Source organism: Lichenostomus cassidix, chromosome 2, assembly GCF_008360975.1.
Source record: "Lichenostomus cassidix isolate B80296 chromosome 2, HeHo_3.0, whole genome shotgun sequence".
In the NCBI taxonomy this organism is placed as follows: Eukaryota; Metazoa; Chordata; class Aves; order Passeriformes; family Meliphagidae; genus Lichenostomus; species Lichenostomus cassidix.
The window spans coordinates 139,194,290-139,212,389 of NC_139482.1; the positions used below are offsets into that span (position 1 = coordinate 139,194,290).

The following is an 18,100-nucleotide window of genomic DNA, read 5'->3' on the forward strand; positions in this document are numbered from 1 at the left end:
CTGCTTGGACCTCAGTTTTTTCCTAAAGAAGCTTCAACTTTTGTTTTCATGTCTTATTGTAATGAAAGTGAATACATGCAAATTCACCAGAATTTGTTTTATAAATAAGATTTTGAAATACCATTTTAGAATCAAACTGTGCTAATTCATGCCGCATAAGTTACACACTTATACACCAATTACAGTTCAAAATGTTAAATCTCACTGACATTATTACTGTGCACTACTGACATTAAATAGTGTAAGAAGAAATTTATAAAAATGTGCTTTCAAAAGGAAGTTTGGGGAGCAATGGCTTTGTATTAAATCTTCCAAATACTTTTTTCAGCAAAGCAGTATTTCCTGATTTAAGAAAAAAAATCAAAGTAATGAAGCTGCTTGAGTTTATTGATGCCTTTGGAGTAAACAGGTCTCAGTCTGTCCTCTTCTGCACCTCCTTGCTGTCCCTGGAAGCTCAGGTAATTCCCAGATGCAGCTAACTATGCAGAGCCCAGAATGAATGGACACCAAGCAGCTCCTCTGCCACCTTGTAGCTGGTTGACCCTGAATTCCAGGCACCCACCAAAGTCACTCTATCACTCCCCTTCACCAGTGGACGAGGGACAGAAAATATAACAGAAGATTCTTAACTTAAGGACGAGGAATGATCACTCACCAAATACCATCACAGACATAACAGGCTCCAACTTGGAAAAATTAATTGAATTTATTGCTAACAAAATAAGAACAGGCAACTCAGAAGTAAAATAAATCTTAAAAACACCTTCCCTCCCACCCCTCCCACCTTCCCAAGCTCTACCTACTCCCCTTCAGCGGCACAGGGAGACAGAGAATGGGGTTACACTCACTTCCTCACACTCACTTCAACCCAGCCTCTGCTGCTGCTCAGGGAGAGGAGTCTTTCCCTGCTCCATCACGGGGTCCTTCCACGGGAGACAGTTCTCCATGAACTGCTGCAACGTGGGTCCCTTCCCACACGGTGCAGTCCCCTAGGAACAGCCTGCTCCAGCTTGGATCCTGCACAGTCACAAGTCCTGCCAGCAAACCTGCTCCAGCCTGGGCTCCTCTCTCCACAGGTCCACAGGCTCCTGCCAGGACCCTGCTCCACCACAGGTTTCCCACAGATTCACAGACTCTTTTGGGCATCCACCTGCTCCAGCATGGGTCTCTTCCATGGGCTGCAGGTGGATCTCTGCATCCCCATGCCCTTCGTGGGCTGCAGGGGAACAGCTTCCTCACCATGGTCTGCACCACAGGCTGCAGGGGAATCTCTGCTCTGGCACCTGGAGAACCTCCTGCCCCTCCTTCCTCACTGACCTGGGTGTCTGCAGGGCTGTTTCTCTGTTTCTCCAGTCTTCTCGGGCTGCAATTACATCTGCTCAATAACTTCCTTTTTTTTTCCTTTTTATATATGTTATCACAGAGGTTACTACGATTCCTGACTGGCTCAGCTTTTAGTGACAGGTCTGTCCTGGAGCTGGCTGGCATTTTCTCTGTAGGATATGGAGGATGTTTCTGGCAGCTTCTCACAGAAGCCACCTCTGTAGCCCCCTGCTACCAGAACCTGGCCATGCAAACCCAATACACACTTATAACAGTTTTACCTTCTGATTGTAATTCTCAATCCAGCCCTGAAATGGACAATGACAGGGAAAGTTCACTGCTGGGAATCTATCTTGGCCCATTTTTCCTAGCTTCCAGACCAAAGCACACCTTTCCCACCAGAGGGCCAAATCCTGCTGAGTAACTCACTCATTAAGACTGACCTTGCTGCAGTTCCCTGGAAGGATCACACTGCTCTGGACCCTGACACTGGAAGAACATGATCTGTGTACACTAAGTGCTGACAAGATCAGGCCCACACCTCCTGGGTTTGGCTGAAATGTGCAAACAGGATTTTAGGGTGACTTCAAAAGCAGATGAGAAAACCTTTTCAGTCCACACAGCATAGTCTCATTTCTCCAGGGAATGTCATGTCTCCTGTGCTGTGTACAGAAGTACCTTTGTATTATGTTCCAACACTTTAAAAGCACCAACAGAACAAATTACACCTGAGAGACCTTTTTTTTTCTCCTATTCCTTAATATCATCACCAGAAATTGATAAAAAGCTTTCTGCACTGCAGCAAGATTTACTGCTTATTGGCATTACTAGCTGTGACTATTCCCATGTTCCTTCATTGGGAGGGGTTGCTCATCTGTGAGGTCTGACATTACCCTTTACTGCTGCCACCAAGAAGGTCACTTATCAGTGAAAACACAGGCAAACAACTGATTTAAGTAACAATTATTTTAGAGAGTTTCTTCCAGCCTAAAATATAACAATGGGCCCTGCACCTAGAGGAGAATGACATAAATGCTCTGCATGTTTTCTCATGTCATGTTTTTATTATCAAATAAAAAATTCCTATACACTAGGTTTGGTATTGGTTTGTATTAAGGATGTTCTCCTCGGTATCTTACATCTCTTTTGATCAGGTAACAGAAAAGATATTTCCAAATCTCCTCCAGAGTGAACCCACAGGCAGATTAGGTAAAGGAGACATCTGAGAACTGCTGGTTCTAAAAGCACCAGACTTCATTCCTGCTCCAAAATAACAAGCTCACCAAACCACCTGAGAGTAGACACAGACCTGAGAATCTCTGAACTGGGGTCAGTCGTCCATGAGAAGAAGAAATCCTGTGCAGGGCTACCAGCTGTAATGGGAAAATCAATACTCCTCCATGTCCATTAAACCCAGATTTTACTGCAGCTTTCTAAGAACTGGAGATAATTCAGTGCCAGCAAGCAAGTATTTCCTTTTGGGTCCCTTAACATAGGTATGTTCTCATGCAGAACATCAAACCAGTTCATCCTGGTCCCACAAGGCTGCTATGGCATTTTTTCCAGCTTGCACTGAAGAAATTGCTGCACTGGGAAACTCAGGCTTCCCATGCCCACACATTTTCTTAAATGAAGATTAGCTCGGTTATAGTCCAAAGGAGCCCTTTAATGGCCAACATATGCTGCGGCATCCTGCCAGCAGTGCTCTCCTAAAGCCATCCAGCAAAGTGACACCATCAGTTACAAAATCTATGTGTGTCAGGTCACTGGGTTATGAAACAGAAGTGTTGTAAGCATGTAAGGACATGGCTTAGGCTCTGCTGTGAACAAAGATAAAATTAGTTTTGTGAAATCAGATTACTATCTTGGAATGCATTCCAGTGGGAAAGGGTCGCTGCATTGTAATAGCATTTATACTGGGAAATATGAGTCTCAGTACTCAGAATTGTTAAAAAATGCTGAAACCAGTAAAGATGCTAATCCATGGGGTGCTACTGTGACACTGCAACTAGAACAATGGTGAGGTACTGCAAGCTTGGATGGAAAAATCCATCTTAGACTGCACTGTGCTGGACTACAGTAAAAATCAGAAGTCACTCTTTCCACAGGAAATGACAGCAACACAAAATGAAAACCATGATAACAAGCAATATGACTCTCCCACACATCACTTCCTAGTAACAGTGAAGAACACATACATTTGTAGCACACTTCAAAAAAGTCAGCCCATTGCAGAGGTATCATGGGCAATGTGTCTGTGTCCCTCTGAGTGAGTCCTGGCTCTCAAACCAAGTGAGAACCAGGAGAGTGACACAAGGTGAGAACTAGAATAAAGTCAAAAAATAAAGGGGAAAAATTATGAGAAAATGAAGGCAATGCATGTAAAGTATCATTACATTGTACTGATTCAAAAAATGTGACCTGTGTGAGTACTTTTAAAATGCACTCCATGGCAGAGAGAAAGACAAACTCTCAGACAATGATACAGTTGTCAAACCTTAAACTATACAGACACGTGGGAAAAAAAGTGGCCAATGTCAATAAACATCTTGATCTAAACTGAGAAAGACTGCTAGGATTATTTCTGGATTACAGTTGCACTTCTGTAGCACTCAGTTACCACTGACTATGGTGGTAACCACTAGGTGAGATGAGCTGAGGCAAAGTAAAGCCATATGAAACAATAAAACATGAAGGGGGAAAATTAAAAGGTCAAACAAATATAAAAAAGAAAAACGGAAAATTACACAGATACTAATAAAGTTGCTGAATTGCAGTGCAAGAGATTGCTAAGAAACCTATCCTTCCCACTCCCCTTTTTGCTCTCCCCTCTCCTTATCCTCTGCAAATGAAAATGTAACTTTTGTTTATGCCTATATGTAAATGCTGAGAATCAAAGGCATTACACCCAGCTTCTGAGCACTGCAGAAAAACAAAAAGACCATTATTTGGATGGAGAATCAGCCTGTATCACTGACTTGACTGTTCCCTTTTTTATTAGCAGCTGTTGGAGCAGGGATCAGGGAGTGTGCTGGTGCAGTGCAGCTGTTCCACATATGTTATAAATAAGGGCTGGTAAAACCTCATCCTATTTTTAACATTATGAAAAAAAACAAGCCACAAAAGCTCCACATTAATGCCTTGTAAGTGGAACTTTTCTCCTCTTCTTGACTTTTATGTCCAGAACTGAATACTCAAACCAGACCATTCCTAAAACAATATTCATTAAAAAAAGGAAAGAAAATGCAATTTAGTGGAATCAGATTTAGCCAGCCTGGAGGATGTAACCAATTAGTGTGTACAGTGTCTTTTCCTTCAAAAGCAGACACTTAATCAGGAAGAAAACAACCCCCTGAGATTCTGTTTCTAACAAAAGTGCTGGATTACTGCATCGAAGTTTCTCTAGCACAACCCAAGAGCTGAACCCAGCCTCACATGGCTCAGACACCACCAGCCACCCTTCCCAAAGCTTCCCTTGCTGGGCTGCTGTGTGTGACCAGAGCTCAGCTCCTGCTCACCAACCCCAGTGCTGAGAAGGTCAACAACCATTCAGTGTGAAGGTGAGATCCCAACCCCAGGCAAAGCCCCACTCACCTGTTCTCAGGGTCTGACACGGTCATGTTGCGCGTCACGTAGCACATCTTGAGCGGAATTGTCTTCCTGTCTCTGTGGATGGAGAGCGAGAGCTGCGACATGGGCTCAGCAGAGGCACAGCCCAAGCGCGGGGATTCGGGGGGAGGCGTCTCCCACCCGATCTCGGACACAGGGGAGCCCTTCTTCACATAGGGGGTTGCTTCTCTCATGTATTTCACTGTGGAAAAGAGAAAAAAAGATGGAAAACAATCAATAAATGAATATTCAGAAGTTGCATCCCCATGTGAGTTCTCTGGGCTGGTGTTAGCCCTCATAGCTGTCCATTATTTCTGCTCGCCCAGCAGCCTGGCATGGGAAGCTGTGCAGATACAGAAGGTGGAGATCTACCTGCTGCCAGTCTCAGTATGGTGCTGTGAGTGAAATGAGGGAATAGAATAGGCAAAATGAGAACATAGAGCCAGTGTAAGGCCAGGAGAGCCATCCCACGTCTGTATGACAGTGTGTGAGCAGTCATGCAACAATTGCTTCATACGGAAGCTGTGAGCTGTCTGAGGCACAGGGATGTCTTAAAGAAAGACATTCAACCAAGTGACAGTGAACCTATTATTCCCCTATCTAAAATGTTTCAGCAATACTTGCAGTGCTGCCAACTCACATCTTGCTCCTGGTTCACACTTGTCAGTGTCCCACCACTGATCTCAACAGCTATTTCTGCTTGCTGGGAAGCAGTTTTAGCTAATCTACTTGTACATAAATATATATAGAGTAAACAAAAAACAATTCACTTGTTGGCCTTCTCTTAGGGAAATAAAATTGAGTTTGTGCCTTTTGTGGGAGTGAAGGTGTCAGATTAGATCTCAGCCTCTTCTGGGCTTTTTTCCAGAATAGGTAAGAAATGTGAATGTAGGATTCTGAAATTATCTTAATGTATTAAAACCCAGTATCTATTTTAGATGTATACTTCATATTCCCCTCTTTAGGCAGACAAATACTGCAACATTTTTCTCTTGTTTTTTAATTCTCTTGGTAGTTGAGGCTCACTTTTGCTTTTGTTATTAATGTGCTTGCCAAATCTGCCAGTCACAGCCTCCTTCCCATTCACAAACCTGACAGAGCTCAGACAGGACACCATTTAAGTGCCCTGATTAAGCCAACATCCCCCTGCACAGAGCTGGGGCTGCTAAGTGGCTGCTGCCACTTGATTGTACCAAGTAGCACAACTCAACCAGCAGTGACATGAACTGAAAGGGCAGGGGCACTGTGAACGTATTTGGGGAAGTTCTTTAAATGCTGAGAACATTTCAAGGAAATGGTGCAGATCATCGTGTCAGCTCAGTGGAAGAAGCTGGGAATGACTGAATAACAAAAAGGTGGGTAAATTAAAAAAGGGCATTGTGGGGAAGGACACTAAGTTAGGGGAAGCCGGCTGAAATTTTTAAGTTTGAAATGAAAGCAAGGGAAGTATTCGGAAGAGTGGAGAAGAACAACAGTGTTTCTGTCAAAACCACAGGTCAGGTGATTAACTTCAGCAGCATTATTTTCAAGGTGCTTCATAAAAATTTTACCAAGAGAGAAACCAGTGTAAAACTAGAGTCCAGGCTCTGTGAGCACCTATTGATACTTTTTCTCTAAAACACCTTAGTGCCCATCTTGCCATTGTTTGCTTTCTCCTTTTTAAAAATTTGTTAACTTCAATCATAAGGACTTCTGTGTTTAGGTATGTTACAGGATATTCCTCTGTGAGAAGAACTATTTGTGATTTATCAGAAAGGCTGTCCTACCCAACACTGATGTTTTCATTTCCTTGTCCAATCCTATTCTGAGTATTTTTTAAAATTAATTTTTTCCCTTCTCAGGGAAGAGCTGGAACAGAACTCCACCAGGCTTCCAGAAACTATTTCAGGCAAAAAGAGTTGACATTGATAATTTTTTAAAACTTTTTGTAGACATCTACCTGAAGTCCATTATCTAAAAACCTGTGTCACCTAACTCCCAAAACCAGTGTTCAGCCTTGGGTACTCTAAAAATTACATGATTTTCAAAGGTGCTGAAAATAAGCAGTTGTAGCCAGTATCATAGAGATATTAGTTTCAGCAGTCAGCGTCTCAGTCTGGATGTATTCTTAGCCTTAGGGAAGCCAAGAAACAAAACACATACAGATGTGGTGAATCTATTCCTGTTAACACTGAATAAATATGACTTTGTCATTAATTTAGATGGGACGAACAGCTTGAAGCTGTAAAAATCACATTCAACTGCAAACAAAATTTTGTTCCCTTTAAAATTAGAGATTAATGATTAATCTGTTGGAAAAAAGTAACCCAGTCAGTTTTTGAACCCCGGTACAGTGACATGCCAGCAAATGTGATTTTAATAAAAGTCCAGGTCTCAACAGTGTAGCTATTTCATCTGTGCTATTTTTGTCCTTTTTCAGTTGCAGTTATATGCATTCAACCTTAGCATATTTTAATTAAGAAAAGGAGAGAAGTGCAGGGGGAGGAAGGAAACTGAAGTAAAATTTTGGCTGAAAACCCAAGCAGGAACACAAAATGTGAATTTAATTCCCCAGAGATGGGACAGAAGAAAAGAGCCAGCCCTTCCATGTGCCAAAAGCCAAGTTTCCATGCGACACACCGGTGAATTCATGAAAGACAGCTGCAAGGTTTCACAAAATCCAATGAAAAAGGAAGCAGGAGTAGGGGGAGAGCACAAACACAATCCTCTTTCCAGAAACTGAGTCTCAAACACAGCAAAAGCCAAGAAAACTACCTTGAGGAAGTACATCCTATGAAAATTCCTTCCAACTTCTGAACTCACAAACATCTAGTTTCTGCTACATCTCAACAGAAGATGGTTGCTCAGCCCCAGAGATATGAATAAAGAGCTATTAATGCACTGATAAACTAGTAACACCATCTTCATACGAAATTCTACTGCAGAATGTAAAAATGAAGTAAATATAGGTTTCCTTAAAAAAATATATGTATTTTTCTAGCTTTTACTAATGACATCCTAGCTCCTACTAAATACAAGCACAGCTCTCTGGATTCATGGCTGAATTCTGCTGGGTTTTACAGCCCAGACTTTATGGCTATTGCATATTGAGGTGTGTTTCATATTCTAAAAGCCCCCAAATGAATACATATAAAAGCATAAATATAATTTGGGAGTGGAACAGGTGGCAGAACTTGGTCCATTTATATAATTTTTTGTTATTATTTAAATTTCAGACCCACTGATTTTCATTTACTTCATCAAGATCTGTAATTACATGTCCATAACCAAAGCCCAGTTTATGAATTTAGCTGAAATCAGGCACACACTGTTCAGATGACTCATAAGTTTTATCAGCAATTATTTCCTATTTACCTCTAAATTCTGGATGCAAATACTGCAGAACATGCTGTTTTATAACAATGCACCAGTGACCTTACTACATACACAGCAATTTAGGGTGACCCCACATGTTTACATTTTGCAGCCTGTTCACTAACCAGTTCTTAATCCACATAATAGAAAACAAGATGATACCAGTATCTATTATAGGCATATTCCTGTTCCACTCTGCACTGTCTGAGATTTGTGGATGCTGCAAAGTTAAACTGAAGTTATACAATTCACTTCCTTCACCAAGTTTTAAAACCAGAAAAAAAGACTATACAGTCTATTGGACATTAAAGTAATAATGTGGATAATACTCTGTTTTCAGAACATTACACTCAAGAGCTAGATTTCCTTTTGGATATAGTAGACAAATTCAGGTACTGACTGAAAAAGAAAGTGACTACCAAAACCACTGGTTTTATATATTGCCAGTGAAACTACCTAATTTCTTAAAACCTTGAAACATTTAATGAAAGTAAATAATGCATGCCATTGTATAACAATTCTGATTTATGAATAAATATTCTATAAGCATGTATACACATATAAATACCTTCAGAGTATATACATATGTCTAACATATATACAAATATTAAATATATATTTATACAAAAATGGCACAATCTTTAAGACCACCAGAATGTACTCTGCAAACTCAGAAAACAACATGCAGGGACTCAGAAAAAAATTCTAGTTGTTTCATGATTATAACTCAATTTACTGATAAACTGTAGGTTTAGTCAGGAGTTGTCTAAACTCATTTGTTTGATGCTATAGCTCAACATCAGAGATCCTTATATTCAGTACTAATTATTGATCCATACCCTTTTGGTGCACCACTAATAAGAAACTTAAAGAAATTAAGAAGTGGACAAGAAATTAAAATTCCAATCTTTGGAGTGCCCCCCCACAAAGAGAAAAGGAAGGGAAGTAGCAATCAAATTAATTAATCCACTGATATGCATTGAAGTATTTTGGATTTATTTTTTTGATCAGCAAGACAGGCAATGTAGCTTCCAAAAAAGCACTTCATTTATACACACTTCTGCCAAGTCCCAAGACTCCACAATTAATCCGTTGTTACTGGTCACAGATGACTTTTTTGGGGGGGAAGAAGCAGGCTTTTAAATGAGAGAAATACTACAGACCAACTTGGTCAGGTTCTTGGCCACATGCCTTTCTGAGGAACTGGGACTCTTCTGACACATTCAGACTGTTTCCTAGGAGGGAAGACAAAGACCACTGAGGGGAAGCCAGCGAGCCACAGGAAAGCTCTTTTGTTACTATAGGAATGAGGACAGGATGTGTAGGTTTACAATACGAAAGTAAAAGGAACAACATACCCAAATCTGCTTGAAGACAGTTGATCAAGGAATTCCCCTCTGCAGGAGAGAAGCACAGAGTGTCCTCTGCCACACCAGAATTTGCCTGCTAGGCTTTATATGAGAGATCAAATTTCCTCTAAACTCAAGCCAACTGCATGCCTTATACTGAAGATCTGTATAAAAATGAGATGGGCTGCTGGTGCCATCATAAAAACTAAGACCCAAATACTTGAAAAAAAGACTTTATGAATCAGATCATCTATGAAGATGTGTCACATGATTCTTTCAGCAGCTTTAATGTGGGCATAAACCAAAAACAGTCAACAATCCTGCTTGTCAGTGTTTCCACTACACTTCCTACAGAAACATCTGTTACTATGTTCAGACAAGTAATATCCATTAACATCATCTGCCTTCCCCCATGCTGAAAGGGATTTGAAATAGTAAACCTCTTGATCTGCCAAGAGCATCAGATCTCCACCTCTGGGAGATGATACAAATTAGTTAAAATAAACACCTTGTGAGAATAAAAATCCCCTTAATGCTTTGGCCATTTCTCACACTGTAGTGAGACTATGCTCAGTTTCCCATCTTCTGCTGTTTTTACAGTAATTCCACTGAATTCAGTGTATTGTCTATTCATCTCTTGAAGAGACAGGCTTGGATCTAAATCATAAGGGGCTGTTTTTACATCCTTTTTAAAATACATTGCACTTATTTTACTTTTTATATGGAAGACAAGAATGAATGTTTTGAAAGAATAACTTCAGAAAGATCCAGGAGACAAACACGTCCTTAAGATAAAGTTTACCCGAAAGAAGCACCTTAGCAATTGCTCCCAAAAGGTGGGTGGTAAGCAATCAGGCTTCAAGTTTGAGTTTTCAAGACCGTGCAAAAAAATCAACAACTGCATTTTAAAAATATAAAGAATAATTCACAGTGTCCCTTTAAATTTGCAGCTGCATTTATAGAAATGGTAAAGCAATGTTAAGCAGGGCTATAAGCACCATCACACACTTGCACTCAACAAATGAAGGCAGTACCTTCAAAGTGCCTTGTAATAAGCAATTTTGCGTTGTTAAGGGAATTTCTTTGTCAAGAAGACTTGTGGTCCTGGCCCCATCAAACAGGAGAAAATGGCATTAAATTCTCAGGACACCATGAAAGGGTGCAGTTTGTGAAACCTCACGGTTTTGATACTCTGAATAGGTCACCGTGATCAGCCACAGTTATCTACATTGGGTTTCAAAAACATAACTTACCACCAAAAATATCTTAGAAGTTATGAAATTACAGGGGAAAACCCAGCACAAATCTTGGCTGGAGCAATGGGCAGCCCCTGCGGATGCTTTCTTCATCCCACCTGCATCAGGGGCCTCCACTCTGATTTCAGCACTTGTGAAGCTGAGATAACACTCCCAAGCCATCCCATGCTTCCATATAACACCAAAAATTCTTCAGTTACTTATCCTCAGTTTCTTTTTCTGAGACTTTGCCTATAATGTGGGCTGATCCAGCCACTGATTCCCTAAGCCTCCTGTTTCCCTTTAGCAAACACTTCTTGAACCGTTTTTGAGTTTTCTCCGCAGAAATGTTTTCCAGGGAGAGAGGGCTTTATATGTCTTCTTATCTCATGCAGCATACCAATTTTGTCAACTGCAAAGCCATTAAATATTAATCCATTTTCACTCCTCCACAAAGCCATGGTTTTGTGTTGCACATAGAACAGCATGAGTAAAGCACACAACTCATGCCCAGACAGCCTGAAAGTTCCACCTCCAGTCAGCACTTCCTACCATGTCTCTCTGAGGCCACTTGGAGCTGGTCACTGCTATCCATCCCCTTTCAGCTCCTTTGTGAGCTACATTTCCATGGTCATCTAATAAAGTCCATGCTCACAGTTAACAGCACATATGCTCAAGGAAGCAGGAGGAGTTTCAGCGCTGGGGTGAGCCCTTTTTGTATTTCTGTTTAAAACAGTTAACAGAACCTGAACAGACACAAACTTGTGTCACACAGAATCAAAGTGGAACTGGAGCCTGGATCAAAGCTCTAAATACATGACATCAACACTTAGGCTGATGAAATTATTAAAAGCAGTCACAGACTGTCAGTAATCTAGTAAACAAAAAATTCAAACTGGCAAAGTAATAATAACAATAAACTAAAGGCAGACTCTTTCCAGTTGGTGTTTCCAAATACTTTCCATTATAATGTCCACTACTCATACCGACTATACTGAATGTGCTACAGTTTCCTTCAAGTAATTTAGTTTATTTTAAATTCCAAAGCTTCTGTTTCAATCAATTGGATGTATTCAGTTTGGAGTTTTGATATGTTACTAACAATAATTGCATGAAATCCAGAGTCAAGGACCAATAAGCTATTCATCTATCTTTCAAAAACTTTACATACTGCAGCAAAATAAATACAGACATATCTCTCCCTTCATAATCTGAAAAACAAATTTTAGCTTGTAAATCCCAGAAGTACAATGTTTGGTTAAAAAGAAGATGCTCATAGCTTGATCTAGGAGACACTGATGCTATCTTGAAGAGCTTGTACTCAAAAGAAACAGGACTCAGTGGAGAACTGGGAGCAGCTACATTGCACAAGCGTCTCTTACCAAATAAACGACAAATTGAAAAACCTACTGCCAAAACCTGCAGGCTGTAGCTATCTAACTACATTTTTAAGTAAAATGTGACACAGCTCATTTGTTACATTGTTATGTGACACTGAACTCTACAATTAGAACTATGCAGATCTTTCATAATGGAAGTGGAAAACATCTGAAACTGGCAATTTGGGAGATGAACATGGAAATTAGCAGTCACATTTTGAGAAAAAGCATTGTGGGACCTGTGAGTCACTCACTGATAACCAAACTGGAGCTTCTGCTTGCCCCCAAGGCAGAATGTTTCCTAAGTTTAACAAAAAAAGTGGTTTTAGTTAAATGACATTAGGAGTATGTAACCCTACTCAAAGTACAACAGAAAATGTAACTTCATGTAAAGCAGAGAAATGGAGTGAAATACATTCCTTCAATAGAACTTTAGCACTCAGATTTCTAAGGGCCATCTTCTACCCAAAATTGCCACTATATTTTAAAACCTTTTACCCAAATCTCAGCAATAAGTTGATTCAGAATTTCTTGTGTGCTGCTCATGCTTCTTTCCCTGCCTCTGTCAGTATTTATAGATCCCTCTCCCATCACCCACACACTCCGATGGAATTGAAGGTGTCTGGCATTGCCAGCATGCTATAATTTTTCTATTTACATGAGTAATCTCAAGTGTCAGAGCAAATACTTCAACCGCTAGTGATTATGTGAAAAATACATAAGGGTATTATGGTTTTAGAGGATGCTGTTATTTCAGCAGCCACACAAATCATTAAGTAGTACAGGGTAGACTGAAAATGGCACTCACTGAGAGGGAAATTATTATGCTGTGTATGATTGTACCTGTTTTACAGATGGCTAAACTGACACAGGCAAGTTAAGCTGCCTTCCTCAAAGTCATGCAGTAAGTCAGTGGCAGAGTTCTCAGCATTAAACTTAATTACTACCTTTATGACTTTTCCTATTTGAACAACTCAAAGAGATCCTAGTGCCAGTGTCTACTCTCTTCTACCTATGAGAAGACCTTTGAAGACCTTCTAAGCTCTCCGTGTTTATTTTGAAAAGCAGGGCTGCATTCACTTCCAAACTTTCAGTTCACCCTTTTCATTCTTCACTGGACAATACCAGGAGCTTTGAAAATGAACAAACTCAGGGCATGCATTCAGCTAAGAACTTGCTGTAACTCCTGCGGCTGGGCTGTGCACCCAAAGGCATCATATCACCACACAAGTCCTTATTTTTGGGAACAGTTTAGTTTGCAGCCTTATCAACAGGACAGACTGATGGCCATATCCAGAATATTCAAGTGCCAGAGATTATGAATACTTATCCAGGGAGGGAAGGAGGGAAGGAGGGAAGGAAGGAAGGAAGGAAGGAGGGAAGGAAGGAAGGAAGGAAGGAAGGAAGGAAGGAAGGAAGGAAGGAAGGAAGGAAGGAAGGAAGGAAGGAAGGAAGGAAGGAAGGAAGGAAGGAAGGAAGGAAGGAAGGAAGGAAGGAAGGAAGGAAGGAAGGAAGGAAGGAAGGACACTATTTAAGTTCAATGGCAAAGAAACACAGATCCAAGGAGGTCCCTAAATTGATTATGGGAAACTGGGATGAATATTTCTGATCATGGGCATAATGTATCAGCTCTGTTTTTACATAGCTCAAGACCACCTTTGCCTGGTCCTGAAGTCCAAGCACAACCTCACTCTGCCTCTGCTCTACTTGAAGTCATTTGCAAGATGACCAAGCAGGAGAGTAGCAGACCTGGAATGAGGTTTGGCTCTACAGCTATTTCCTGGCTCATCTACAGGCTAGAAGAAAACTACCTGAAGCAGACAGATTGCTTGCTGAGGCACTGGAAAGGAGAGAAGAGCTCACGTGAGACCACCCCTTGTATTTCAGGGAAGCAGGACTGTATATGCAGGAAGGGTGATGAAAAGGGTCGGACAATGAAACATTAAGCCACATCCTTGTGCCTCAGTTCTTTGGCTTCCAATTGAATGGAGCTCTTTTCTTCCAGGGATTATGGTTTTCTCTAGGAATAAGCCACTAAAATCCTAACAATAAATTGCAACAATCAACAATTAAAGAATAAGCATCGTAGTCACTAGCATCGGCTAAAAGATTTTCAGAAACCACCTGCACTTTGAGCAAGCATGGGAAATTCTCAGAACTGAAGCACAGAAAGAGACTGAGACTGAAACCCAACTGTGCTGCCATAGGACCATGGATGGCATTGTGTGATGCTCTTAGCATCTCAAAGTCGCTTACCAAGATGACAGCTCTTCTATTCTTGTCCCCAAGGAGCTATAGTTATTTTATCTTAAAAAAATGCCAGTGATCTGTGATGGAATATGGTCCACCTGGAACTTCAGTGCATAATGCAATTTGGGGTGAGAAATACTTGGGAGGAGGGGGAGGTTTATTACTTATAAATAGCATCATAAACTATATTATCTAAAACTAACATCATCTAAAACTATTCTACAGACAGAATCTCAAAAATGAATTAGTGAACACAGTGAACAAGGGAAGCAGTGAAAATCCTCATGAAAATACTGATTTTAGAAACTGACTTTTTCCATGAAATGGTTTTGTGGGCTCTAAAAATACATCTTCGGTCAAATTCTTTTCTTTCCCTACAAACAAAACAGAACTGTGAATTGACATTTTGATTTTAAATGTCTTTTTAAGATCAAACTCCTTTTCTAATAAATATTGCATAGAGTTTCCCAGCATCCATTTTGTCAGCTGGAAAATTTATACAGTTATGATTCTATTAGGTTTCATGCAGTGGACTGGGCATTTAATCAATGAGAGCAAAGAGCATCTAAATAGGGTTAGGCTGCAAATTCTTTTCAGTGAGAAGTTAAATCCCCATTAGCTCTGAGCCATAAGCCCCTGTGGGTTTAGCACGCAGCTTATAAGATAACTCTGTGAGGGGTCATGGCTCTTTACTGAGGCACAGAAAGCCTATTTCACACATCACTCTGCAATAATAATGTAAATATAATCCCGTTTCAGTGGACACTTTATCCTTCCAGAAAACAAGCAATGTTTTCTGTCCCAGAAAAAAAAAATCACATTAATCTTCAGTTTAAGGGTAAAGTAATTCCCTGCTTCATTCAAGCCCTATTCTAGAGAACTACTGAGTCTGTCCTGGCCCTGTGCTGATGCTGGGGCCAGCAGAGTCCCCTCACCTCTCTGCAGGGCAAGACAGGCACAGGTTGCTCTCAGCAGCTGCTTTCAGCAAGGGAAGTTGACTCGGCACATCAAAACACGTTTGCTAAATGCCAGTTTTGACTGTTTCAGGTTAGGTCAAAGCCAGGTTAAAATAGTGCAACCTATTGTTTTTCAAAGTCTGCAAACTGCCTGCCAAGTACTTTTTGGTCAACTAGTACAAGAGGCTGATAACAGAGGCTGGAAAAGAAACTGGCAATTTCAAGCTGAGCTTCAAAGGGCTGTAATAACATGCAACCCTGGTTCAAATCATCACAGAGAAAACCATTTGTTTAATCAGTGAGAAGAATGCTAATTTATTTGGATCTCAAATTTATTTGCCATTTGTACTACTGGAGCACTTACCAGGATTAGTGAGGAACCAGGGCATGACAGCCTCAGATGCTGTGCAAACACAGAACAAAAAGCTGGTCCCCTCCCAAAGATCTTAGAAACCAAGTACAAGTTAAAAAACAATAGGGACATGACAAGGAAATAAGCAGGCAGAAAAGCCCACAGTAAAAATCATGCATGTATCTCCTCGTGTTGTTACAGCTGTATTGTATTCCCTATAACGGAGACAGCAGTAGCAGGTGCTGTTTGTAAAAACATTAAAAAACACGGAGAAGAAAAGGAATCAGGAGTGGGGTGATACAATTGTTTGGATGCTTTCATAAGTAATAGTAGCAAGAATTTTCCCTGTGTTGTTATCACCACGGCTCCCGAAGCAGGGATTCCATGAAGACATAAACTTTCAGCACCACCTCAGGCATAAAAGCTTTTCATGCTGGAGCTGTAGCTTGAATTCTGCTGTTTGATATAAACACAGATATAAAAAGCATTTGTCTGAAGCAAGGACAGCTCAAGCAAATAGGAGCTGTTAGCCAGATGAAGATGCCCAGCAGAGCCTTCATGGGCAGGCACACTGGCCTTGAGGCACGTAGAATGAAAACTCCTCAATGCATGTGCAGATTAGCTGCAGCTCTGCTAAACCTCACAATCTGTGTCTTGACCTCATATGTTCAAGCCAATTGACACAAAAGGGGAAAAAAATACCCTGCTTGTATGTCTGTCTGTAAGGCCTGAGAATAATCCTGTTTCAAAAGTAATCAAGCTTGCAAGGTTCGCAGGCTGAAAGCAAAGGATAGTACACGTGTATGCTTCATTAATGTAACTGGTTTTCTTCATGCTCCAGTGTGGGAGTATCTTTGAAATGAGGAGCTGAAAGTGCAGCTTTCTCAGCTAGATCATCCATGCTTTTAGAGAGGCTTGGGGATACACAACAGGGATAACTATCTGTTTGAGGCTTTTTTGCTTTATTTAGCTCAAGGGCAGGTCTCTCTTGCTACTTGCAGAGAGCACAATCAGATTATATCAGTGCTGCTGCTTTTTTTTTTTTTTTCTTTTTATTTTGCCTTTTTTTTTTTTTTAACAGCAGCAGCACTGATAGGCACAGAAGGGGAAAGAATATATCAAGAATAATTTCTGCCTCAAAGAGCTTCTGATCTCAAGGTCACTTACAATTTCTGCCAAAGTCACTGGGTTCATCATCAGTGGGAATTAGCTCAGGTCAAATGGTCAAAGCTGAAGATATGAATAGTTTATAAATAGGCAAAGAATGGGAAGTGGGAAGAAAACAAACCCTGGCAGGTACTTACATGAGTAGCTGTTGAACTCCAATCAACAAGAGATATCCCAAATGGAACCACTGGAAAAGAGCTTTGACATCAGCCTTAGTGCTGACACCATCAGCAATCCTCAGTGCAGATTGCAAACACCAGCCTTTCTGTGTCCCTACAGGCAGGGTGGCTCTTCTCTCATCTTGCACGCCAAAGGCCATCAGAACATTATCAACATATATTTCTAAAGAGATCACTCACATAAATAAGCTGACCTCTGGGCTTCATGCTATTGTAGGTATGTGCTCCAGTTTTTAAAGGAAAAAATTGAAACTCTAGATTTCAGCACATATCAGAAACTGATAATTCAATATTTATACCATACTCATCTATAACTCTTTAAAGACCAATTCTATAATTGCCCCCCTTGTAGAGGCTGTAAGAGGCTAAAGTAAAGTTGGTGGCACATTGAGAGTCTAAAGCAAAACTTTTGAGGAATGTAAGACCAGTCTGCCTGATTGCAGGGTATTGCAATTAAGAAAAAAAGATAAGGATCTGGGAGAGGATTTTAAGCTAGTTGGTGGCAGAGGTAGATCTGTGACATTTACAGCTCTTCCACTACAAGGAGTGTTAGAAACTGATTCTGGTGGGTAAATAATGGCCCACTAGTAATCCCAAGTTAGGAGCTGAGAATACTGGAGTGCTGTATACACTCTTTGTTTAACCAAGGATTATTCTGGAGCTCTTTTATTAAATGCATAACAGATTAGAGAATGTACAAGCCTATCAGTTGCAAAGAAGGCAGGCCAGTTCTGAAATATGTGCCAGTAAACAGACTACTTCTAGGTCACTTCAGCTTCTTCCAGATTGTTTTTCGCACTATTTATATTGCACTGCCTTGTCTTAGCCCACTGAAGGGACAAATCATCGTCACCTTCAGAGGCAGGACTAGGAGACTCATAGGACTCTTTCAGATTGACAGCACAATCCCTGCATCTCAGTTTAGCTCACAAACACTAAACCTGACT

General features: G+C 40.7%; 1 protein-coding gene across 1 annotated transcript in view; it reads right to left on the reverse strand.

Annotated features, from left to right (window-relative positions):
- SNTB1 (syntrophin beta 1) overlaps window positions 1-18,100 on the reverse strand; it is a 111,778-nt gene that overhangs the window by 51,110 nt on the left and 42,568 nt on the right. Inside the window, exon 2 of the mRNA XM_085053481.1 lies at window positions 4,918-5,134. Within this exon, the coding sequence (XP_084909607.1) occupies window positions 4,918-5,134 (217 nt within the window). The remainder of the gene's footprint in view (window positions 1-4,917; window positions 5,135-18,100) is intronic.